The sequence below is a fragment of the Amyelois transitella genome, chromosome 25 (genome assembly GCF_032362555.1).
Source record: "Amyelois transitella isolate CPQ chromosome 25, ilAmyTran1.1, whole genome shotgun sequence".
Lineage (NCBI taxonomy): Eukaryota > Metazoa > Arthropoda > Insecta > Lepidoptera > Pyralidae > Amyelois > Amyelois transitella.
In genome coordinates, this window is record NC_083528.1 from 6157925 (window position 1) to 6185350 (window position 27426).

Here is a 27426-nt window from a genome sequence, read left to right on the forward strand (position 1 = left end):
ATTAGGATTTATAAACTAAAAAAAGGCAATATTTTTGAAAATTTTATTTGGGTGTCCATTTTGATATAACAACTGAAAATTAACACACGCTATTATAAACCCGTAGCAAAGCTATAATTTTCATAATTACCAGCTATGGAGTTGCTATCACTAAATTATTAAATATTGGGCAGGGCTGTTGCTCTCATACAAACAAATATAGTTATTGTGCGTAGAAAAACAATTAAAAAATAGGAACTTATGAAAAATTATAAATCATTGTCGCCATATTCATTATTAAATAAATCACAATATTGAACACTACAATAATATGTAACTGTTATAATTAAAAAGAATTTTACCAAATAAATGTTTTACAAAATTTTCATTAAAAGAGAAAATAAGACAATGTGGAATTTTATAGGCTAACACTTATTAACATCCTTACTTAAATGTGAATACGTACGCACCAGTCACACGGAAATAAACGTTAAAAGCATTACAAAATAATGTTTATCAACATCTGAGTACATTACTTTGATGGAAGGATGCATATGGACTTTTGGTAAATTAGAATTGTGGCTTAGAACCAGGATTTTAGAAATAGTACATATCACAAACTTGTACAGATTGTACCTACTCATCAGTTCATTTACATGAGCTATTGTAGTCCATCAAATAAGACCTTACACTGAATAGTCCTATTTTCAAAATTCATAAATTAATTTCCCTAAGTACCCTGTTTCTACAGAATTCCATAGACGTTAAGAATTAAATATCTGACAATTGTAACTTCATAAATAAATCTAACAAAATAATAACAATGTTAAAAGTGTTATTTATAACCGTAACCTGACCTAGAAATCTGACCGCCCGAAACATTTTTCTCTGACTCTCTTTATAATGTTGTCGTCCGGAGTCAGTCTCCAGTCTAATGACCTGGGCTCCGCTTCTTCCACCTCCTGGGACTGAGACTCAAATAAGTCTCTGGAGTGGTGGCGACCTACCCGAACATCCGACTTGCACTGTCTTTTAAATTTCCCTTCAATTTTATCAGATTTCTGCGTTCCTTCCCTTGGGTGAGGCGTCTTCCATACTGGCTCGCTCGGCGATTGCTTTACCAACACATTCGGAGGTGAGAAATAGGAGAAAAACGGGCTAGAAGTCTTACATTCCTTTTTCTCTTCATTGTTTGGCATTTCGAGGAACGAGAACGTATAATCCGCATCGTAAACCTGCTCGCGAACGTACGACGTAATGTGACGTCTATTGGGCAGATTCGATGATTCTATATTTCTTGCGCGTACGTCATGATATCCTTCATCTATTCGTGTTTGACATTTCTTTACAAAAGCAACGAAATCGTAGTATTTCTCAATGTTTTCAGCGCATTTGTAACAAATCGTAGTCAAAATATCAGTTTCCTCGATCACAATTTTAAGGCAAACTAGAATTTTGTCTATCATGTTGGTTCTTTGTGAATAGTTTCCAAATAAAGAAACGTTGAACTCTGTTTCTGACAAACAAATACGGCAAGACTTACGCGAAAATTCCATTTTTCCAGACTAATTTATTGTTTTGTAAAATAAAACAAATTGAAACTTTTGTGTGATTTAGTTATTTTCCCGCCGTTTTTATATCTTGTTACTGATTGGTTCTCGCAGAGTTCAATCAACAATACTTGCATAAAAAATTGAAGTGAAAATAAGTTCATATGTAATTAAATATTGGCCAAAAGATGCTACGCTGGACGGTTTAATAATTTATTTTGTCTGATTTATCGTTTACAACGAAATTTTATTTTTCAACTTTAAAAGAATTTGTTATTTTTTATTACTATTGAGACTAAGAAATTTATGTTTGGAACGCGTTTATTAAGACTGACATAGAACGTAAACTGTCACACTGAAGATTTTTTTTTTTTATATAACCGTTTCGTCGCAAACTTTATCGGCTATTCTGCATAATTTAATCTTACTTTGGATTTTTCCATACGATATAGATTAATTATAAATACGCTAATTGTCAATAAGTAGTCTTAACTTAGATATAAAGCTTAGGCGATTTAAACATCATCTTCTAACATGTATTAAATTATTTTATTAATAAAAGCAACAAATTAGTTTAATACTGAATAGAGAAGTAAAACATTTTCGTACGTTAGTACTTTATTAATCCTGTGATATTTGTTACTTTCTTTTTAGTGAGTAATCAAAATATTCTGAATTGAATACTAAAATAGGTTATTAAATTATTTAAGAATTCCAAATATTCGATATTGACAATATAAATTGATAAATAATTTAAGAAATTGACAAAAATTCCGTTTAATTACATAACACATCCAATGATCGGTTAGTAATTCCTATCTTTCAATGATCAATCTACTATCACAAGCCACCACACTCCTATTACATAGATAGTGATCGTATTCAAGATAATTAAATACCTAGTTGATTAATAAATACAGTCGTCGTTATAAAGCGAAGCTTTTCCTTAAAAACAGTTTTAAACACTGCAGTTTATTTTTTCCTACGTTCATTATAAATGCTTTATCAAACTATGACATTTGAATATTAGGTATATGAGCAATGACCATAGTTATACGTAGTCATGCAAAAATTTTACTAAGATGTTCAAAAATGCGTTATTCAAATGTCATAGTAAGGTTTTAGCACTGTTTGTTACTAAATAGATTAAACATCGTCTTCTTTTTTGCCCCAGAACTTGTCGAACCTTGTACGAGCCCGATCCAACACTTCGGACGCTGTGAGCCCTCCTGCCGGAGTCTCATTCACAACGGTAGTGTCCACCACACCTGGCGCCACTTGGGTTGCTTCAGTAGACTTTTTAACTACCTCTTTCTCTTTCAGAGGTTCTTGAACTGGAGTTTCGGGAGTCAATTGATTGCTATTGATGCCATTAACGCCGTTCACTCCGTTCACTTTGTTCATATCCAAGGCTTTCGTCTCATCGATTGGAGTCAAGCTAATGGGCGTGGTTGGAGTCTTATCAGTGCGCTTGCTAAGGCTTGTAGGCGACTCGCTCTTTTTCAGTGAGCGGATTGGTGACATTTGTTGGTGGTGGATCGGGGCGATTTCTGAAACAGTATTAGCTATTTGACTAACACTTTTAAGTGAAACGTTCACAAGGGAATTTCAAATGATGTTATTATTTTATTTTCAATACCATTTGAAAGTCCCGGTTACACAAATAAGCATACACAAATAAGAAACTAATCATTTTATTTTTAGACCTTTGATAATGCCTTTTATAATAATTATAAATAATAAAATAATTATATTTTGTATATTACAGTAATCGGTGTAAAAAGAAAACAGAATTCTGGAAGTTTATTTCTCTCCAATATATTTACTTCATTTGTAAATAATGTAATACTTACTTTTATTTTTTAAACTCTATATGGCTATGAAATTTTAATGGTTGAATTTTTAACAATACCTAATTATTTAATATTATTCTAATGTCACTTATACATGCTACCTTTTAAGCTCGTTAATAGTGTTATCATGCTTCATATCTCCTATCTAATTAATCAAAGACATCAATTCTGTTAAACTAAATTAGTAAATAGATAAATTTTCTTTTACAGTAATGATATAAGAATTTAATGAATTTTGGCATGCATGCTAATTATTGAAAAAATTCGCAGTACAAAACTAGCCTACCACTGCTGCCAAAATGTAAGTACCTATTATTTCTGAATCTATTGTATTTTGAAGTAAGCCTAAACGCTTAACTGTTTAAGGGTTGAATACATCGAAAGATGCTATTAAAGATGCATTTATAATTATTTACAAAACATATTTACGAACGAACGATATTTACAGATAAACATTTAGTGTAATACCTATATGTATAACAACTTATATACCCTATAATACAAAATAGCATCTTTCCAAAGACGACAGAAGGAGACAGGCAGCATGCAAAAGTGAACGAGTTTATGAGATGGGAAACAATCAGAAAAAGTTAAGTGCATACAGTGAGAGTGTACGCAAACATCGAAACAGACACACACAGACAAGTGAATACATACGTGGTCGACGCCTCAGCGGAGTACGGTCAAAATAAATAAAAGCATTTCAATTATTGGATTAACACAATTTAATCATGAACTATTCAATAAATATAGGTAATATAAAACAGATTATATATTTTCTGGTGTCGGTCGTGTGTGCTTATGTGGCAGTGATCTCGCCGCTTTCAGCGTAGAGTTCACTGTCGCATGGCTGTCTGTCACACTCATTAAAACGTGTATGGCCAATGGTCTAGGCGGTGACGGAGTTCGTCGTACCTGCCGGGGCTGCCGGCTTCACGATGGGCTCTTCGGCTATGGACCCACCTTTAAACTCAGAGCTAGGGCGCTTAACGCTCTCATCTGAAATAATGGTGAGCGAGTTGTATGCGTGGTCGGGTGACGTGACGCAGAACGGTTACGTTCTATGTCCACTGAATTTGACAGCTGTCATTTTATTTTTAAAATGATTGTAATGTATTTTTTTTTTGGTTTTTTTTTATCAGTGAACATAAAGCGTTTTGAAATAAAAAAGAAATCAGTCACGATGGTAAAAGGAATAAAATGTGATGTTATGAATGATGTATTTTAATGAGTGTTCACCTCTAGTCAATCCGTAGTTACGTTGATACATTAGGGTGTTAGTGTAGCAAGCTTCTACTTAATTTTACTAGTGTAAGGTTGCTATTCACACTTATAAGATGTCATGATTGTAGCTTGCAGTGTGATGTGAAAGTGTGATGGCTTCCTTTAGCGTCCCGAAAACCTTTACCCTAACCTACTATTAACAAGTCAATGATTTTAAAAATAAGTAGATACTGGATTTAAAGAGCATCTTGTTTCTTTTTTATGTTATTATTTTGATATATTAGTTGCCATCGTATAATTTTTATTTTACTCTATTACCGTAGAAAATAAAATAATAGAAAAACGTTGGCATAGAAGAGAGAAGATAGCCTTTATTAAACAATGTAATAGACAGTGCATTTATATACAATAGTTTAGTGGCAACTAATTTATACACGCGTTTAATTAAATTAACGAGATTTTTAACAAACAGATAATTAGGTGTATACCTATAAGCAGGTTTTTTAAATCATTTTTGTTTTTCTTTATCAATTTGTTAATTAGATGAATAAAATCTTGAAGAAAAAGATGCCCTTTCACACAGATATTAGTTAATACTCTTATGAGATAGATTTATGCTTACATTGTGATACTAGTTTTGCGAATTAGGTATACCTATATTAACTTACAGATAAAAACAACTACTTTTAATCGATTGTGGCAAAGTACGAATTCATCGGTAATCCTAAACATCTATAGAATTATATTTTAAAATTAATAAATCACACATTCATTACTTCGTCTCTTCTTAGTTAAAGATAATAATGAAACGCTTCGAAAAGCCGAAAATTAAAACAGAATAATATTTTTTTAATCTATCCATAGACTCAAATTTGAAATTCGAACTTCTTGTTATAAAAAATGAACTTTTTTTAAAATTAAACTTCCGCAAAACCAGTTTCACAGATTAAAAATATAACTAAATTAGCTACTTTCACCGCTTAACCTCACTAATAATCTGGACTCACCGCTTTTTACGTTCTGAGTGACGGTGAACGTCTTCCCAGTGTCCAGGGGAACGGTCCAGTTGACCGGGTCAGGGGAACGCATGTTCATTTGTTCCGGGGACTTGACCCGGGTGGGCTCCGGTGGGGACTTCACCACCGGGGAATCGTCAAAGTAGTGATCTTTGGCGACCGATGCGCTACGATGATTCGGTATTTCATCATCTGTAATTTAATATTTGTTTTGTGTAATTTTCATTGCGGCAATAAAATTTTTAGAAGAGATCACTCGAATGTTCTTAGCTTAAATCTTATTTTTATGATCCAAGGTTCTTAGTCATATGAGGGTCATAAATAAACCAGTGTCTACAATACAGTCAAAAATGCAGGGCAAATATGTGCTTCTTGTTCACATCGATTTTTTTTGATATGTAATACACTTTACCAGGTTATTATGTGCTGTTTATTACGTAGTTGATAGAGTGAAATGTTAAACCTTTTATATTTTTATAAGATTAGGTAAGTAAATGTCTATTTTAACTGTCATATTATAATTTATATGAAAGAAAATTAAAATTTCATTTTACATTTCATCGTAGTTAAATTTAAGGCTATAAGTTTTACCTACCTATTGTATTGTATGTATTTACATTCTTTGTTCTTAATAATTTGTATCCTAAATTCCCAACATAAAAAAAACAAAGGACAGAACAACAAAAATGCTAAGTGAAAATATAACATTAAGTAAGTAAACATAAATTTAAGAATTTAAATAAAACTAAGTGAACTAAACTAAAATCTAAGTAGTTTTAAAAATAATCAATATGCATAATCTCGTCCAGAAATAAATAGCCTGAAATCATAGATTTAAAAAAAAAGACTATTTTTATTTATATTCAATCGGCCTTTTAATTTCTTAACGATTTTATTTACAACCAAATTTGAATAAGTAGTTTGACAAAAATATATTCTACATCGGGTGCATTTTAAAAACACTGGGTAATGATCCTGCCCCATCATTTCATTGTCAATGCAAGGCGGCTCTATGGCCACGATACAACCTCAATTCAGATCCAGATCAAGGCTTAAAGTCAATAACCGTTGCGAGAAATCTTGTGGCCAACTGACGTGTATGCTATTTCATTGCACTGTCATTAGAGTAGGTATATTTTGTCAAACTAATTAAACTTTTTATAATAATTTACAACTAAAAGACACAGCTTACATTCCCGCAAGAACAGATTTAAGATCGCATGCAACAGAAAATCTAACTCGCATCTAAACAAATAGGTGGTTTTAAATTATCATTGCTTTTCTTAGTGCAGGTACTTTGATATTTTTTTAAAGGTATTATATCATTTATTTTTTCATTATACTTTATAGCATTATATTAGAAAAAATTGCATTTAAATTCTTACTTCTCTAAAAATCTTGCTTTAATTTTTTGTTTTTTATTTTTTAACAGTAATAAATATTGCGACAGATATATGGACTGTCAGAAAGACTTAACGAAAAATTGCTTATAAATACATTTCTAAATCGGGACATTAACCTCATATAACATTATCACGATCACAACTATGGTGGTTGGTGCAAGGTGTTCACACTGACGAGACAAAACCACACGATGTGACGTGTGAAGCCATTCCCCAAGTGCCAATACGCGTGACCAAACGTTGCGTAGACGCACTGGCCGGAAACATAAACCAATCCAATCAAAAAAAAGAAGCAAAAAACCATGGAACTAATAACCAATGGAATACCAGCTCAAGAGATATCAGAATGGAAAAGTGACCTCATATTATTTCTTTTTTCTTTTCACTTTAGTCAAGACAAAAAGAAAGAAAAATCAGCGAAAGATGAAGGGTACGAAAAAGTCAAGGAAATTTTTCCAGTCTGAAGCTTGCCAAACAAACGGTAATTTCACATTGGCTATAAGTTCCCTGCACAAAAACAGAAGCCAAATTTGAAAAACGAATTTCGAAGCCACATTTCTGAACGTAGCAAAGCCAATTCCAATTTCAAATAACCAAAAAACACAGAGCGTCGACGCAACCGTCACTTGTCAGTACGCACCCAATTTTATGCCCACTTTCGAGACGCTGCGGCTGCGGCGGCCTCGGCCCACGGTCCCGGTGGGCCCGTTTGCGGCCCCGCTAGCGGCCCCGGGTTTGCTCGGCGCGGAGGGAGACCGCCCCCCCCTGGATGTCGACCTAACTCTACTACTAGCCCCTCTACTCAACGGCAAACCTAGCAGAAAAATTTTACTACTGAACATATGGCTAATGGGATATGGCTCATGTAAATCAAAATTGGGCATTTTCAAAATTATTGAACGTTCTAGACAATGATAAAGTAAAAGGTATGATACATACTTTAGCTGAATTGGGATATTTAGAGCCATATTCTCTCAAAGCCGATCAGGGGAAGGGGCATGCAGCGATCAGGAGCACAACATTTATGATTATTTGTTATAACAACACACATTCCTAGTACATTTAGAAGAAGTTACAAATACTGATTACATTATAGTTATGACAATCTAACAGAATACTATTTAGTAAAAAAAAAGCAAAATTTATCAAATAGAACATATACGTAGTTTTAATAGAAGATACAAAATAGGTATGTTTATAGTTTACTTCACGTATTTTTTAACTTTAAGTAATATATGCTTAACCAAACTATTTGTTTCTGTAACTATGTAATGTATTCGATCATTTCCCAAATTATTTGTCCTGTAAATGGAAAGAGACTGTCTAGCAGTAAGCAGAACATGGTTGGCGAGAATTACTTGCACTATTTTAGCTATTATTAATAATTTTAGATTATAATTAATTTTAAAGATATTTATTGACTTGTAACGATTACATATTTTTTGCTGTTAGTATAGTTTATTTACCGGTAGGTTTATTCGGTCTTGGCTGCGCGTCGTGTCCGTTGGGGAGAGTCTTGTGCGCAGGCGCAGGGTCGGCGGAGCGCGGGCGCCGCCGCGGGGAACGGAACGCCGAGTTATCTCCGGTTTTACCTGGAACCACCATATTAACTTAAGTTAGAACGACCAATATAACTTCGTGGTATAAAACCTCCGTCAATATGAAGAACAACGCTATATGGGGAACATTATGCATCTATTGAATGTAATAACCATGTCATCTAGAAAGGGGTTTAGAGGGATCATTGCGGCATCTTAACTATTTATGTGATTTTATATATGTATATATGTAACAAACCTTCTTGCGTCGCGCCTTCATCAAAGCTATGGCCCTGAAGCTTCTTCCTCTGCTTCTGCGGTGAAGTCTTATGAGGCGACCGCTCCTGAGCTTTCGTCTCCTGGAGCTTGGCGTGGATTGACTGGTGCGGAGCCGACTTGAAGGATCGGAACTTCTTGGGTGAATGGTTCTTAGAGTCTTTTCCATCTTTCTCGTCTCTTGGCAGAGCCCTGGAGAGAAAATACGTCAGAATTAGACTTGAAGAAGTACGGCGGTAATATTTATTGCTGTCGGCGCTTTGGAAGCTGTTAAATTAGATGTAAGTAATTACATCGAAATTCGACATTGAAAATGTCTGGTAAATGACCAAAATCGCAATAAAAATGTTTCAATTATTATGTAAGCGTCAATCCTTCATAGAATCAATAAACTTTTTGGCTGATGGGTCAATGCTAAGCTACAATACATGTGTTGGCTTTCTGCCATACAAGCCATTCTTTGCCTTGCATCAGCCATTTTGCATCAACTTAGGAAAAGCAAACTTATCTATCCGGCTCGAAGGACCATTTCTTTTTTGTGAATATTTGTTGCGTTCATTTATAGGTATCTTTATGTATTTTGTCTTAAGGCATTTTAAGGTAAAACATACGAAAAATTCTGTCAAAATCATTGGACATGTATGTTACAGCAGCGTAAAAAATACTATTTCCTCATTGGTCCTCCGTACCACTGATCAGTACACTAGTGCATCACTTACTTGTGATTGGTGGAAGCGAGTGATAGGGCTGACAGCGAGGACCTTCGGGATACTTGGTACCAGAGCTCGATTTGCTTATTGTAAAGCTGGGTGATGTGCTCGGGAGCAAGCTCGGTTCCCCAGCCGCGGTACTGTCGATAAATGGCAAGTTTGAATGGTCAAGCATGATGTATGAAGTGAGTCAGATCATGGTGAAGATTGATGCGATACGTACTTAACTTTCATAATTTAAAAATAAAATTCAGTAACAGAAGTAGGTTTTAAATTTAAGAGAATTATAGATTTTTGGATATATGTGATGAAGGATCTTGTCTATCCAGTTTGATGTTTATTGCACTAATAACCTAAATTTCATAAATCTTGGTACTTATCGATGTATTGTGTAGTTTAGAATAAGAGTCATTACTTAAATCATCTTATAAATCCTGTCTAAAATAACTACACGAGTTCAAATTGAGACGATGTTCTATGTATGTAATTTGTCGTTCTTTTGTAATTATACAATCTAGTCTATTGGTTGTGGCCGCAGACCTTGTACTCGCCGGCGCGCTTTCTCAGGTCCAGCACCTCTCGGTACCAGGAGTCGCCCTGCGAGAGCCCCAGCGGCTGCAGCCCCGCGGCGCGCAGCGTGGTCGCCGTGTCATCCCCCTCCGCCCCTGACCCCGCCCCCCCACTCTGCTCCGGGAGCATCCTCTCGCTCGCCTCCTCATTCGTCTTTCCTTTCCCCCTGCATTTCGTAAATGTCCCTTTAGACGCCTCGTACACGTACTGAGAGAACGGTCTAAATTTCTTTTTGTACTCGCTTTTGTAACGTTTCCTATTATCTTTCGAACGATCCTCCCCGTTGGATATGAGGGCCGATAGCGCGCTACGGAACGTTGATTTTCTGCAAAATTCCATTCAAGTCTTAGACGCTTGGAGATTTACGATGATGATGCGCAAAAGAAATCGCTCGCGCCGAGCCAGGTTAGTAAGGAGACATGCTTCAAATAATTGTCAAGCGCAATGGTGAGGTTAGGATGTAGACGTAGAAGAGTCTAGAGAGGTCTAGCTGACCGGCAGAGGTGCGGGCTAGCGCCCAGTGACTCGTCAACTAATCAAAGTAGTGTAACAAAGTGTTGGTGATAACATCGACATACAATCTAACAAAAATCTGTATGAACGTTCACATCGACAAGTGCAGGACACATTGATATTTGAAAAAGATCTAGAGCTGACATTCCGAACTATTGTCGTCTAAATCTACTCGGCCTACACACCGCCACCGTGAGGAGAGATGGAAGCAAATATCAAAAACGAAATTTAGACTTTGTTCTGCTTGTACTGACGGAAGAATTCGGGGCAGAACAGGCCAAGAAGGAAACTTTAGCAGGCGAGAACAATTCACGATAAACTAAGACTAATCCAACAATTTTGGTCAGAAATAAATCATATTGTCAAACTTTCAAAACATAGTCAGTCATTGTTGGAACATTTTTATCACTTCTATCAAATAGTTGATTAAATGAAAATGATGTTATTTGAACATCAATATGTTCATTTGGCATGAACAACAAACTTTCTCAATGGGGTGATTTTGCTCACAGTAGAAACCCGAAGCCCCATTTACATGTAAATAAGATCGAATGCTCTGTTCCACTGTTTTGTTTATAGTGACGATATTATAATCCTGCCATGTCGTTCATGTTGACATTCATCTTAATTTATTTCTGCAGTTTTCTCCATAAATATATTTAAGATGTATTTTTGATTCATTATGTTGTGTCCTTTGTCGTGAAAAAGTTTCCTTAATGGTTGGGTTAGTACACAAAGCTAGACATAGAAAAATTGAAAGCTATTAGCAGAAACTTCATTCAAAGTTTTTTATCTTCACCTGAAAAATTTACGGAATCCATAGTTTATTAAAATCCCAACAAAATTTTCTACAATTTTTTGAAGAAAATAAATATTATAGGTACATAAGAAATATATTTGTGTATATATTTATGTCCGGCAGTTCACGGATTTTTAAAACTATATTGTGTAATATTGTCAGTGTATATATATGTTTATTAATGATGTGTATTATGAATGATATTCATGTGTATTTTGGATCCCAATATTGTTATATGGATGACGTTGTTTGCAAAGAAGCTGCTTTTGCTGAAGCGAAGCGTGAGTTGTTAGTAACGCTTCAAAATATTTCTTATAGACTGTTTCCCAAGTTGATATTTAAATTTTGTAAAATGTCATGTGTATAGAAAAAGAAAAGCATGCTGAATATAAAAATATTAATAAAGAAGAGATAATATAAGAAACAATCTATAAATATGAACTAGAAAATAGAAAGCAGATATAATGAGATGTGGTAAAGCTGAAGCTGAAGTTCAGAAACTTTTTACAGAATTCGAAATAAAAATAGTAAACAGAATCTGAACAAATTTTAATATCGGTAAATTCATTGTCTATTTCTTAAGTCTTGAGCCTTAAAAGTTTCAGGTTGTTAAAAGTAAAAGATTTTACAGCCTCGGACTTCTGATGAATATTATTATTAAAAAAATATATGAAAGTAAATGTACGGTCGGCGAATACTTTTATTAATTTAGTTAAACAATAGTTTATTTGAACAGAGAGATATGAGATTCATGATTGTTTTTTTTGAAAACTTTTAAAATGGCTGAAAATAAGCAGCAAGTTAATTTTTCTCAATTGTATTTCACATTTTCATCATTCGATTAATGATGGTGCAGACCCTGGGCATTTAAAGCTTTCTGTCATCATCAGTATCACACGGCTTAACTATAAATTTGAAATTCATTACAAATTTAGACAATTTTAACCTTGTTATATTTACAAAGACTTGAGAAACAGACAAACCTTTAACCTTAATGGTCTAAATGTACAATGACGAACCTTTGTACGCCCTTCTTCTGTCCGTTCCATAGGTAGTCTTCTATGTACCGTTTGTGGCCGTCGTCGTGGTCACCGTCCACGTGGTTCATGAGAGGTTCAGCTTCCACTGACCCTGGAAATAATAGCAAAACATGCATACATATAACCACTTCTATACCCCTTGTGGAGTAGGCAGAACCAACAGTTTCGACAATATGCCTTTGACCAAGAACCTGGATTGGGTGAGTCAGGTTTTTACGACCTAAAACCCTTTGCAGTCCCCCCTAACCCATACTGGATCATGTTTATATATCCAGTGTCCAGAATATGTAGTTTCCTCACGCCTTTACGATTAGCAAATGAACTAAATTACATACAACAGAAAGATTATATATTATTATATCACTTTTTTGTCTTTAACGGGAAACGCAGAGTCAACAGTTTCGCAAACATAAAGACAAAGTCAGCTGAAGAAATGGAATTGAGATTTAAATTGTAAACAGATGAATCCCAAGTTGATAAGTTTCAGTTAGTTTTTTTTCTAGACACTTATAGATAAATCATTTATTTATGAAATAAACTTATATTCCGTGCCGTGTGGTTCCGAGCGCCAACCAAAAAAGAATAGGACCACTCCGTCTCTTCCCCGTGGACGGGCTAGCAACCTGTCATTATTCGAATCTCAATTCTATCATTCAGCCAAACAGCTGAACATTGCCTATCAGTCTTTTCAAGACTGTTGGCTCTGTCTACCCCGCAAGGGATATACACGTGATTTTATATACGTATGTATGTTTTATCTCAAAAAGAAACTGCGTCACATGGTAACATCAGAAAGCTCGTGAAAAGCGTATGAAAAACGTGTGAAAATACTCAGAAAAACGTCAAATAAGAGTGTAGTTTCCCGTCGCAACAATGGAGCTTTCAAGTCAAAAAGAGCTTTTGTGTGGAGACGATGTGGCGGAGCTTTGTTCGAAGTTCCAAGAGCTGGGCGAATTTGAGCTTAGATGGTAGGATAATCGGCTTAAAAAACGGTAACATTATTATTGTAGATAATGATTAATTAATTATTTTTATAATTAACTAGCTTTTACACGCTGCTTTGCTGTTCACGCAAATCCTCCGGGAAGTATAGTTTTTAACAGGATGAAGGGTACATACCCTTTGTCCTTTTCCAGAAGATAAAGATAGAGATAAGATAAAGATAAATAAAGCGTGAAGAGTTAACATACAAAAATTTCTTTCGCAATTGTATTATAAGTTGGGATTCTTAAAAACAAAAGTCTATGAGAGTAATAATACACAGACAAAGTATAAATAATGTACATAAATGGTATCTCTTTTCCACGGATTTCGTAAAAGCCGACTAAGGGATACTTGGGATCCCTCTTTTGGGCGATAGGCTAGCAACCTGTCATTATTCGAATCTCAATTCGATCATTAAGCCAAACAGCTGAACGTGGCCTTTAGGATAATTAGATTTTATCTTTAATTGATATGACATCTTTAATTGATAGTGCCGTGTGGTTCACGGCACCAATACAAAAAAGAATAGGACCACTCCATCTCTTTCCCATGGATGTCGTAAAAGGCGACTAAGGGATAGGCTTACAAACTTGGGATTCTGTTATTAGGCGATGGGCCAGCAACTAGTGACTAGTTGAATCTCAATTCTATCGTTATACCAAATAGCTGAACATGGTCATTCGGTCTTTTCAAGACTGTTGGCTCTGTCTACCCCGCAAGGGATATAGACGTGACGTGATATTGATATGACCTTTTCGTGGCTGACTGTACTCATATTTCGACATGCCTAGGTCTAGCCCAGTTTTAATGTCAAGGTTTATGAATATGTCTTCTACGAAGAGTACCTATGAATGTTGTGTCATACATATACTAACAGGTGTCTCTTTTGTATTTTATGAGTCTTTTTATTTTTTTTGGACAACAAACAGTGTTCAGTGCCCGCCGTTTCATATTATTTTAAAATTGCGATACCCAACATTCATATTGTATATTGGGTTCATATTGTAATTGTATTGTATTTATAAGCAGTAACTGTAATACAACTAATGTACTTTATGATCTTTACATTATAATAAAACAGTAAAAATATTTTGTCTGTACATTTAGTATTTTTGATTGAAATGGATAGAGGGACACTTAGAATGAATAATAGTTTGTTTTTCAATTTTTTGTATGTCTGTCTGTATGTATGATCACGCTTATCACCGAAAGAACTGAACCGATTTACTAAAAACTTTCAACAATTGCTTTGTTTTAACTCAGAAAAACATTTTAAGTTTGTTTCATCAAAATCGGTTCAATAAAAAAAGTTATCGTCATTTGAATGAAGTCAAGGCATGAGTTTGCCTGCAAATAAGTTACGAAATTTAAAATTCAAAGTAGTTTATCATTGTACGACAGCATTATACCTAGGTATAACATGTAAATATAAGTGAAAATCAGTTGCATAATTCTCACGTAAAAAGATTTTTGGTTAGTCGGCGTAGCGGTCCAGTGGTTGGCCCGTGAGACTGTGAAGTTGCCGGTCTAAGTTCGATCCCCAACAAAAACAGGATTTTTTTTTATTTCACCATATTGTTATTCAACTCGAAATTTACGCGGACGAAGTCGCGGACAACAGCTAGTATGCAATAAAGATTTTGAATTGAATTGGTCGTTCCAATACGGGTCAGGTTTACTTGCAACGGTTGCTGAGGTCAGACGGGGGTCACAACGTGTAATCACCTGACTGACCAGGTTAATAGTTAAACGCGCACCCCAGCTCCTCTCAAGAGTGGTGAGGATGGAACCAGTACTAAAGCCAGGAAGAAGTAGGAGATGTAAAAATCTAAAAGATTTAAATTTTAAACTGTTTAAAAAACGACTTGCTGAACTGTTAATAGATAAATGTTATTATTCTTTGAACGATTTTTTTATTAATGATAAGCTATAGATTTATTTAATTATTTTATGAATTCACATTGACAATTTTTATATTTTTTTTTTTATTATATTTTCCTTGACATTGAATTATTATGTATGGATTAAATTTGATTTGTTATTTTTTTTATAATTATAATACCTTTAATATTTGTATGCTTTAAACAGCAAGACATAGTGAACTGTACTCGTATTATTATTCAACAACTGTAACTTTGGACCTATGTTTGACAAATAAATTGATTGATTGATTGATTGTAAAACCTTACCTTCGGCCGCGGCAGCCTTTTTCAGGGCTCCCATGGAAATGCTCTTCCGTGGAGCGGAGTCCGTGGTGTCCTTGGGCCAGGCGAACTGATTCCTGTACTCGGTGCTTACGACATCTGGCTCTTTGGCGGCCACGACATCCCCAAGGGCTGTGGTCGCCTGTTAGAAAAATTATGTCATAAGATTGAACAGATAATGTTTTAACACCTAACCCTTTAAATCAAATCTACATAATATTTTTTTATTAATTATTAATGGGACATTTTGTATATCACTTACTATAAGTGCCGTGTGGTTCCCGGCACCAATAAAAAAGAATAGAACCACTCCATCTCGTTCCCATGGATGTCGTAAAAGGCGATTAAGGAATAGGTTTATAAACTTGTGATTCTTCTCTTAGGCGATGGGCTAACAACCTGTCACTATTTGAATCTCAATTCTATCATCGAGCCAAAAAGATGAACGTGGCCTGTCAGTCTTTTCAAGACTGTTGGCTCTGTCTACCCCACGAGGGATATCGACGTATTTATATATATGTATGTATGTAACTATTTGTTATATCTTTTGGTTTCACAACATTTGGTGGTTAACATCCAATAAATTACTTAAAGCAAAGTTTAGTGACACTTCTAAAGTGTCAGTGCAGAAAAATCTTAGAAATTATATACACAAGCCAATGCCTTTTTTTACATTTTCCTGTCGCGGGCTTACTGGAAGAAATTGCTCTAGAGATAAGTAGTGCCCTTGTACTGAATTTCTCTTTAGTTTAAGTTCTTTTCTAATTTTTTCCTTGATGTACATATAAATAAATAAACTAGCTGTCCCGGCAAACGTTTTTTTGCCATATAGTAATTTCTAGTTAAAATAACGTTAAGGGTGGACAACCCCTGTTACTTATTATGAAAACTAGATGTTGGCCGATTCTCAGACCTACTCAATATGCTCACAAAATTTCATGAGAATCGGTCAAGCCGTTTCGGAGGAGTATTGGAACGAACATTGTGACACGATAATTGTATATATAAGATAAAATTAATAAAAATCGTTAACAAACTGCACTGCAGAATTTTCTTCAAGAGGTAGGCAAGAAAAGGTGGGGGATAATCACCTTAGGCTCCACGGTGTCCGTCCATCGCGGTTGGCGGGGACCCTCAGACTTGCTGCGCCTCCCGGCGCGGTCCGCTTCGTTTCTTTGCGAGCTCTGTATAGTTATACAATTATAATAAAATAATAAAAAGAGTACTTATACTTAGAATCTCAATTCTATCTTAAAGCCAAATAGCTTTTTAGTCTTTACAAGACTGTTAGCTCTGTCTACCCCGCAAGGGATATACAGGTGATTATATGTATGTATGTATGTATGTAATCTTAAAGTCTCGCTACTTCATTCCCCTAAGTTTCAGTAACTCATCCCTAACTTAGGCGTGTAGTTGAAAATTACTCACTTTTCCCATCTCGTCTGCTCCGTGTGAGAGCGTCAAAGTTCTTGGCAATGTCCAAACTCATTACTATATAATTTCCGTTTATAATTCACTTAGGATAAGGGTATCGTATGAAGGCGATGGAATAGCAATTCGTCATTATCTGAATCATAATTAAAATATGAATGTGGCCTTTAAGTCTTAGAGACTGTTTGCTCTGTCTACCCCGCAAGGGATATAGACGTGATTATACGAGTATGTATGTATTGATACGGGACAGAGTTAGCCTCGAAGGAACTTGCCTATCTGTCTAAATATGTAAAACCTTTTGCACCTTTTGTCTACATTCAAATTTAGAAAAATTAATTAAAAAAACATATTGCCAACTGAACAATTTAGCGTATTAAAAAAAAAATATGTAAAACCTGACCTGACTGATTGACTGACCTCAATGCACAACCAAAACCACTGGGTCTATTAATTAAAAATTTTGTACGTACATTCCTCAGGTGGTCTAGAAAATCTTAGTGCACCTAAGGTTTCCTGAATTATTCTTACCCTAGCTCGGTCAACAGCAGACGTCTCTTGGGGTCTGATGTCGTCTGCCGGCGCAGGGTCAAAGAACTCGTTGGATTTGTACGCCACCCCAGGATACTTCTTCCGACGGGGCATGGCCGGCTCCATGGGACCTGGACACAATGATTATTACATCAGTCATCAGCAGAAATCGGAATAGGTAGATTGATTTTATGTACTTGCATCATGAATTACCATAGAAAGCATAACATGGATAAGCCTCTTTTCCGGGATTCCATTTCGGTACTTACACTTACAGTAAACTACATTGTCTGTGAGTAACATAGGGCTACAATTTACGTGAACGAAGTCGGGGGAAAACAGCTACCACTAATATATTCTTCATCACACTTGTAAAAATTCCGGAAAGAATGTTAATAATTTACAAATCCGCAATCACGGACGGAGGCATGTCCATATTAATATATACGTTTCAGTTCATTGACCCCAATTCAATCTCCCTATTCCGATCTTTAGTTATCAGGCAACATATTTATGCCCAATATTGAGAACACGTTGAGACTTGAATAAAAAAAAGACGTGAGGAAAGCTGACCATTTGAATACTTGAAGGTATAACTCTTTAGAATTGAGATTCAAATAGTGACAGGTTGCTAGCCCATCGCCTAAAAGAAGAATCCCAAGTTTATAAGCCTATCACTTATATACGAGTTGTTATGTGTCTGTAGACTTCACCCCGGTCAAACGGCCTACCCCTTAGTCGCCTTTTACGACATCCATGGGAAAGAGATGGAGTGGTCCTATTCTTTTTTCTATTGGTGCAGGGAACCACACGGCACAGATAATGATATGCCACCTATCGGTCTTTTGGAAAGACAGGCAGGGAGACTCCTTCAATAAACTGTGTGACGTGGGTGTTCATTCCATCCTTAAGACTTACCCAGTTTAAGAGGCAAGGCCGTCATAGGGTTTTTAATCTGTCTTACATACATACATACATACATATGGTCACGTCTATGTCCCTTGCGGGGTAGACAGAGCCAACAGTCTTGAAAAGACTGAATGACCACGTTCAGCTATTTGGCTTGATGATAGAATTGAGATTCAAATAGTGACAGGTTGCTAGCCCATCGCCTAAAAAAGAATCCCAAGTTTGTAAGCCTATCCCTTAGTCGCCTTTTACGACATCCATGGGAAAGAGATGGAGTGGTCCTATTCTTTTTGTATTAGTGCCAGGAACCACACGGCACAGATAATGATATGCCACCTATCGGTCTTTTGGAAAGACATGGTGTTCATTCCACCCTGAAGACTTACCCAGTTTAAGGCCGTTATAGAGTTTTTAATCTTTCTTACCCCGTTGTAAAAGCAAGGCTGAGGGGGGCGTGGGGGCCGGCTGCTTCACCACGCCCTGCTGCTGCTCCTTGTACTCGTGCCATCGGTATGTGCTGCGGTACTCCGAGTGCAGCTGGAACAAGGGAAACCAGTTGTTAATAACCCATTAATGAGATTGCTGACTAGTGAAAATGCCTTTCGTGTTATTGCAAAGGCGAAAAGTTCTGTATATATAGTAATATGTGCAAATTTAGAAGGTAGATTTAAATTACTGTGAGTTACACATGTCTACTAGTAAAGTTATATTTAACTTTAATGATGGGTACTTTATTATTGTGAAACACCATGGCATCTATACTAATATTATAAAGCTGAAGAGTTTGTTTGTTTGAACGCGCTAATATCAGGAACTACTGGTTCGAATTAATTATTTTTGCGTTGAATAGATCATTTATCGAGGAAGGTTTTAAGCTATATAACATCACGCTGCAACTATAAGGGGCAAAGAAATAATAGAATATGTGAAAAAACGGGGAAAATTATTCTTAATTAGGGCTTCAATGATGCCCAAAATAGCTAATCCACGACGGACGAAGTCGCGGGCACAGCTTGTTGTTCAATAATATTGGTCACCGCATCACTGTTCTAATAACCTGATTGTCATATAATTCATGTGAAAGTTTATTTCGTGACGTTAGGAGCGACGAGTTGTAGGAATCCCACTGCTGCCACTAATTATTTTTTTCTCAGTTACATATAAATTAGTTTGAATAATAACAGATGCTCTAAAGAGAAAATTAGCATCGTCTAGCTAGGTGTTTACCCGAAATCATTCTTAGTGGCGTTGATTTAGAGCTCAGAGTACAGTACCAACCTAGGTAATTTGACGGCAGAGCGACTATCGTCTTATTTCCGGAACCCATAGGCTAGATCAGAACCAAAACTAGAGATCTAGTTTATATTTTTAAAGTCACAAATTTTTTTAGCATCTGCGTAACAAACGTACCTACATATTTTAGAAGATGCTATAAAAACAGTTTGGTCATGTTGACAGGTCTAATGAAAGCGGGTTTACTAAGAAGACTTAAAGAGGGTTGTAAATGAAAACATTGAAAAGGGCAGGCTTTGAGTGCCAATTGACCTTGATTCAAACCGGGGACATTTTGGTAGGTCAGGTCAAGAGATGAACTTATTTTTTATTTAAGTATTTATTTAAACTTCATTGCACAAAATACAAACGTATAGCACAATTGGCGGACTTAATGCTGGAAGCATTATCTACCAGTCAACCATTGGGTCTGACAGAGAACTTTATGTGGGGAACTTGCATGCAAAAGTAAATAGATAAAGTTTAATTAACCAAGGGAATGAGGGAACCGTGAAAAGATTGTATTCTCTGCCTACCCCTCCGGTAAAGAAGCATAACATTTAAATTACCATCCACACAAAGTAAAACTCAAAAAAAGGGCACAAAGACCGCCATTAGTGAACTCTGGCAACATTCGCGTATAGGAGAGCCCTCAGCGCCCTCCAGTGAGAGTAATGCGACACTACTAGTCTCGTTGACCCAATTTTAGATCCCGGTTATGTCAGAAAATGGTGAAATATTACTCGTGATGTCTCAAGTTTGCTTTGCTGTTGGTCTTAAGGCCTGTTTTGATATATTTTTTCTGGAGTTTTGTGTAATAGACTCTTTGGCAGGTAGAGGAACTTCAGACATAAACTGTTTCACTCGAAGAACTTTTTGGCGAATAAAATAATTTCATATCTCAGCTCGATTTCTTCATTTTCATACACACATATGTACATATAGCCACGTCTATATCCCTTGCGGGGTGGACAGAGCCAACAGTCTTGAAAATACTGATGGGCCACGTTCATCTTTTTGTCTTGATGATAGAATTGAGATTCAAATAGTGAATTATTTTTTTCTTAATTTTCAACTGTAAAAATTAAAGTCTGTATATCTAACATTTTGGCAACGACAGTGCCAAAAAACAGTCTGGAAAACATAAACTCGGTGAAATTCCCGCCATTGTGTCGTTATCTGGCACCGAATCCTTTTGTTTCAAATTCGGGCCACAAGGAACTGTGACACTGTATTTTAGGGTTAAAATACACGGTTCATTTAAGAGGTTTTCTGGTAATTCAAGTTGCGGGGAATATACATACATATAATCACATACATAAAATCATGCCTCTATCCCGGAGGGGTAGGCAGAGACTACTTTCCACTAATATAATATAATATATAATAAATAATATAAAATATAATCACGTCTAGTGTTATTAGTTATGAATGTGGATGAAGCGAAGGAAGTATGCAGAGATCGTGGCAAGTGGAAAGAGGTAGTCTCTGCCTACCCCTCCGGGAAAGAGGCGTGACTTTATGTATGTATGTAATCACGTCTATATCCCTTGTTGGATAGATAGAGCCAACAGTCTTGAAAAGACTGATAGGCCACGTTCAGATGTTTGGCTTAATGATAGAATTGAGATTCAAATAGTGACAGGTTGCTAGCCCATCGCCTAAAAGAAGAATCCCAAGTTTATAAGCCTATCCCTTATATAATTATGAGACTGGAGACTTCGTCCCGGTCAAGACTATAGTTTGTTTGTTTGTAATATCTTTATTGCATGAAGATTTACACAGTTACAAGACAATAGTAAGTACATAGTTATAAAATAAACAAATCACCTGCAATGGCGGACTTATCCCATATAGTTTTCTGGGATTTGCGAAAAACCTGTATTCTTTTTGCGCTTAATCGCGCGGACGAAGTTGCGGGTAATAGCTTGTACTAATAAATAATAAATAAATGTACTATAAAATAATATCAATTAAAAAAATATATGTCGCTTTCTTATGACTTCTTTTAACTTCCAATTATAATACAGAGTTACAGTCTCCGGTTTATTTATATCTTTAATCAATATATCTGTGTATCTATATATGTATATACATATACTAACATTATAAATCTGAAGAGTTTGTTTGTTTGAACGCGCTAATCTCAGGAACTACTGTTCGAATTGAAATATTCTTTTTGTGTTGAATAGACCATTTATCGAGAAAGGCTTTAAGCTATATAACATCACGCTGCGACTTTAAGGAGCGAAGAAATAGTGGAAAGGTGAAAAAAAAACGGGAAAATTCATTCTTGAGGGTTTCAATAATGCCCTAAATAACTATTGGACGCGGATGAAGTCGCGGGTAGTTTACTCATATTTGGCGCTATCTCCCATATCTCTGAGTACACATCGCATTGCAACTCACACTTACCTCTTATCTGAATTCCAGCGACGTGTGTCAGTTTCAAGGTTAAGTCTAAAATTATCTTCTGAAAGTCTCAGAAAGAAACTCACACGCATTTTACATAAATCTGGGCTTGCAAAAATGTTTTTTATAATTTCCTTTATCACTTCCAAAATTGAAAAGATATACTGTGTGATTTCCGGCATATTGGAATAGTACCACTCCACATTTTACCCATGGATGTTGTAAAAGGCGCCTAAAGGGTAGGGCTTATAAACTTGGGATGCTTTCTGTAGGCGATGGGGTGGCAACCTGTTAATATCTTATTATAAAGCCATACAGCTGAACGTGGTCTATCGGTCTTTTCAAGATTGTTGGCTCTGTCTACCCCGCAAGGATATAGACGTGATTATATGTATTACAAGCTTTGTTTAGTGCAGGGTCCATACAGTAAACTAGTATAGTGTTAATGTTTTAAATTTTTAACTACATACATAAATACTAGAGGCCGCCCGCGACTTCGTCCGCGTGAAAACCCGCGGTAACTCCGGGATAAAAAGTAGCCTATATGTAATTCTGGGTCTTCAGCTACCTACATACCAAATTTCATCGTAATCGGTTCAGTAGTTTTTGCGTGAAAGAGTAAAAACATCCATACTGACATCCTGGCATACTCACAAACTATCGCATTTATAATATTAGTAGGATCTTTTTCTAGAAGAGAAGTAGAATTGCAGTATCACGTGATCAACCATGCTTCATCGCGGCCCCAAGATAAATTTCTAGATTAAGTCATTAAGCACACAATTAGCCTAGGTCATTAGGAATTACATCATTCGGGTCAGTCATGCTAGTCGGTTTACGATGAAAAAACATTGTGTGCTGTTTCTCATCTCAGGCTGATTCCCGTTCACAGCAAAAAAAATTTAAATGTCATATTTTGGATACTCAAAAGGCAAAAGCAGCTTCAATTTCTTAGTTTATTTTTTATGTGACATACATCAATACATTTAATCGCGTCTATATCCCTTGCGGGTAGACAGAGTCAACAGTCTTGAAAAGACTGATAGGCCATTTGGCTTCGTGATAGAATTGAGATTCAAATAGTGACAGATTGCTATATCTACCTGTCGCCTAAAAGAATCCCAAATTTATTAGCCTAACCCTTAGCCGCCTTTTACGACAGCTATGGGAAAAAGATTGAGTGGTCCACAACAATGTTCTTTCGTTCGTTATGTTCGTTCTATCGCAAAATGACGAGCTGTCAATTAAACCGTTTTCACAGATTGGAGCGTATATACAACCTCCGACATAAATATATATTATTATATAGTTACTTCCGTTTCCCTTTGGTGGCGATCAAGCCAGAATCGTCGCGCCCGTGAAATCTTATTATTTTTGTTTGTTCTTGTCAAATTACGACACATTTACAAGTTAATTTAATTGTTTCAACTCTGTGATTACTAATTCAGTTGAATGTCAAAAATGTCGAAATGTTTTGAAATATTACTCTCAGAATTAATCAAGTGTAAACTTCAAGTGAATTGATCCATAAGGCTCCTCCTACCGTTATTTAAATAATAAATGCCGTGTGGTTCCCGGCACCATTAAAAAAAAGACATTCCATCTCTTTCCCATGGCTGACGTAAAAGGCGGCTAAGGGTTAGGCTTATAAACTTGGGAATCTTCTTTTAGGTGACGGGCTAGCAATCTGTCATTATTTGAATCTCAATTCTATCACGAAGCCAAACAGTTGAACGTGGCCTATCAAACTTTCAAGACTGCTGGCTCTTTCTATCCCGCATGGGATATATACGTGAATATATGTATTTATGTATGTATGTATTCCTCTTTTAGGCAATGTGCTAGCAACCTGCCACTATTTGAATCTCAATTCTATCTATAAGCCAAACAGCTGAACGTGTACGTACATAGAACGTGAACTATATTATTCCTTGCGGGATAGACAGAGCCAACAGTCTTGAAAAGACTGATAGGCCACGTTCAGCTTTTTGGCTCGATTGATTGGCTATGGATGTCGTAAAAGGCGACTAAGGGCTATCCCTTAGTCGCCTTTTACCACATCCATGGGACCGAAATGAAGTGGTCCTATTCTCTTTTTTTTATATTGGGGCCGGGAACCACACGGCATGTGTATGTTTGTATGTATGTAGAAAACGAAACTGCACTTAACATTCATGCGAGCTATATAGATTCCTACGTGGCAAAGTGTTATTGTCTGAATATTCCCATGACTTTCCCAACGGAGAAACCGTTTATTATTGATGTTTGTAATTATAACGATGCTAGAATATTTATAGTAAGAAAATTCTTATGTTGCCTGCATTGGTGGGTACCTATGTCATGGTATGGTTCATACATACATACATAAAATCACGCCTCTTTCCCGGAGGGGTAGGCAGAGACTACCTCTTTCCACTTGCCACGATCTCTGCATACTTCCTTCGCTTCATCCACATTCATAACTCTCCTCATGCAGGCTCGGCGGTTTCGGGTACTTTTGACCTGAACCTTTACCAGGACGTCCTTAATTTGATCAAGATACGTTCGTCGAGGTCTTTCCACTCCGACCTTTCCTTCCACACTCTTCTTGTATATCATGTATTGGTATGGTTCATTCATTCATTTATCACGTCTTTATCTATTGCGGGGTAGACAGAGCCAGCAGTCTTGAAAGGCTGATAAGCCACGTTCAACTGTTTGGATTAATGATAGAGTTGAGATTCAAATAGTGACAGGTTGCTAGACCATCGCCTAAAAGAGGAAATCCCAAGTTAATAAACTTATCTCTTTGTTTTTAATATTATTTTATTAATTTAACCTGTGCTGTGTGTTTTCCGGCACCAATAGAAAAAAATAATAGGACCGCTCCATCTCTTTCCCGTGGATGTAGTTAAAGGCGACTAAGGGATAGGCTTGTAAACTAAGGATTCCTCTCGTAGGCGAAGGACTACCAACCTGTCACTGTTTGGATTTCAATTCCATCATAAAGCCATACAACTAAACGTGGCCTTTCAGTCTTTTAAAGAGTGTTTGGCTTTGTCAACCCGGCAAGAGATATAGACATACATACATACATACAAATGATCACGTCTATATCCCTAGCGTGGTTGACAGAGCCACCAGTCTTGAAAAGACTGATAGGCCACGCTCAGCTGTTTGGCTTAGTGATAGAATTGAGATTCAAATAGTGACAGGTTGCTAGCCCATCGCCTAAAAGAGGAATCCCAAGTTTATAAGCCTATCACTTAGTCGCCTTTTACGACATCAATGGGAAAGAGATGGAGTGGTCCTATTCTTTTTTGTAATGGTGCCGGGAACCACACGGCAAGAGATATAGACGTGATAATTTATACTTTAAGTTACGAAAAAACTTGCACTAACATAAAAAAAACTTATTTATTCTTCGGTAACTTCCTTATTGCGAATTGCGGCAAGAAAATTCCTTTGTTCTGGTTACAAATGGTCTGCCGACCCGTTCGGACAAGACAGATTTGGTCGGACAAGACAGATGGGTCTGTCTGGCGGGAGGTTTGATTAAAATAGGGATATCTATATACATAAAAGCGAAATACACTATTTCTTTTTTAAGTTTATATGTTTAAATGCTACCCGTGTGTCATATGATCAATTATCTATGAGTGTCAATGTCACTGTCAAGAGAGATAGAAAAAACAGTTTGTAACGGATATACAATAAAACAGTTTTGTAATGAAAAGTGATGGCGTCATCATGAAACTGAATCTCGAATGTGTTTTATTTTATAAATTCCTATATGAAACGACCCGTGCGAAGCCAGGGCGGGTAGCTAGTGAACGTATATGCGAAGGCAAGGTCTTCAAAAAGCCACGGTAAGCTACAATAAACACGGAAATAGTAGCACGTAGAAATGTGTAAACACAATTATTTTGCTTCCAACTTTAATTATAAGTAAATAATAGCCGCCGTTTGGAACTAACGACTTATCGATTGAACCTTTACACTGACATAGTTTCGAAGAAATGATGACATGTACAAATTGATACGTATATACAAACATAATATCACGCCGCCTTCCCGGAGGACGTCTTGACAGAAGGTCGGGTCAAGAGTACCCGAAACCGATAAAGAGAGAAATCTTGCAAGTGGAAAGACGTCTCCGTCAAAATTAGTAACATAAAAAATGATTACGTCTATATCGCTTGCAGGATAGACAGAGCCAACAGTCTTAAAAAGACTGATAGGCCACATTCAGCTGTTTGGCTTTAAGATGGAATTGAGATTCAAATAGTGACAGGTTGCTAGCCCATCGCCTAAAAGAAGAATCCCAAGTTTATAAGCTTATCCATTAGTCGCCTTTTACGACAAGTACCTATTATTAGCCAAGATTAATTCTATTACCTATGCCATCAGAAAAAATGCGACAAAAACACTATTACATTACACAATTACAAATCAGAGACGCAGTGTTTCAGTCAGAATTACGAGGTTAAATGAAACGTACATTGTTGAAATTACGAACACTGTCTTTTAATGCTTTGAGTTTATTATCTTTGCATTTCACAAATTCACACCATTTATGTTGGTAGGTACTTACTTAGATAAAAACTTTACACAAAACAGAGCAGAGACAATGAATAACTTTCACACACCAAGTAAGGTCAAAGGTGAACGGACATACAGCCAAAGAATACTCACTTCAGACGCCCAGTGAACGTGCCTTGTATCAGCTAAAACACTTCTTTCCATTATTAAAAAATATATATATTTCACTTCATTGCACTTAAACACTGGCCACTTGAAAACTTGCAATAATCAAACACAAATGCACCTTTAAAAAAAAGTCGATCGATCGCACAATTTATTTTTAAAATTTCGAAATCAGAACTCGTTTGAAAATGTTACGTTTCGTTTCGTTTTCTAGGCAGAATCGCGAAGCTATCTTTGAATTTAGAAAATTGCCGGTAAAAAATGGTAATTGTCGGCGTCCGCGGCGCGTTTGCGCCGGCGACTATTGGTAGACGCGCTCTAGCAAGCGTTTCTTTGCACAGTGACGTGACGCTATGCAAATTTTCGTGTTACAAGACATTAACTCGCAATTTGTACAGAATTAACGAGCTGTCTACATCAGCTGATAGGCGAGTGCGGACAGAAAGAAAATCTTATTTATCGCTCTATCGGGTTAGTGTGCCACGTGCGACGAGACCATCGACCGTCCCGTTCTATAGAGGGGCTA

The 27426-nt window shown here is 36.3% G+C and overlaps 1 protein-coding gene across 4 annotated transcripts; it reads right to left on the reverse strand.

The window, feature by feature from the left end:
- Positions 1-29: 29 nt before the first annotated feature.
- Positions 30-27426, reverse strand: LOC106139656 (uncharacterized). 4 transcript variants are annotated; one of them, XM_060951534.1, is made up of 14 exons: positions 26889-27426; positions 18956-19067; positions 17622-17752; positions 16751-16843; positions 15645-15801; positions 12451-12562; positions 10090-10285; positions 9559-9689; positions 8823-9031; positions 8492-8617; positions 7666-7839; positions 5614-5814; positions 4298-4381; positions 30-3079 (listed from the first exon to the last, which is right to left on the reverse strand). In XM_060951534.1, the coding sequence occupies exons 1-14, from the start codon at positions 26937-26939 to the stop codon at positions 2676-2678; spliced, it is 2181 nt and encodes a 726-aa protein (XP_060807517.1). In that variant the 5' UTR covers positions 26940-27426; the 3' UTR covers positions 30-2675. The 4 variants fall into 4 exon arrangements, with proteins under 4 accessions (XP_060807517.1, XP_060807515.1, XP_060807518.1 ...); XM_060951532.1 differs by having other exon boundaries at positions 10090-10444; positions 26889-27413; XM_060951535.1 differs by lacking the exon at positions 7666-7839 and having other exon boundaries at positions 10090-10444; positions 26889-27421.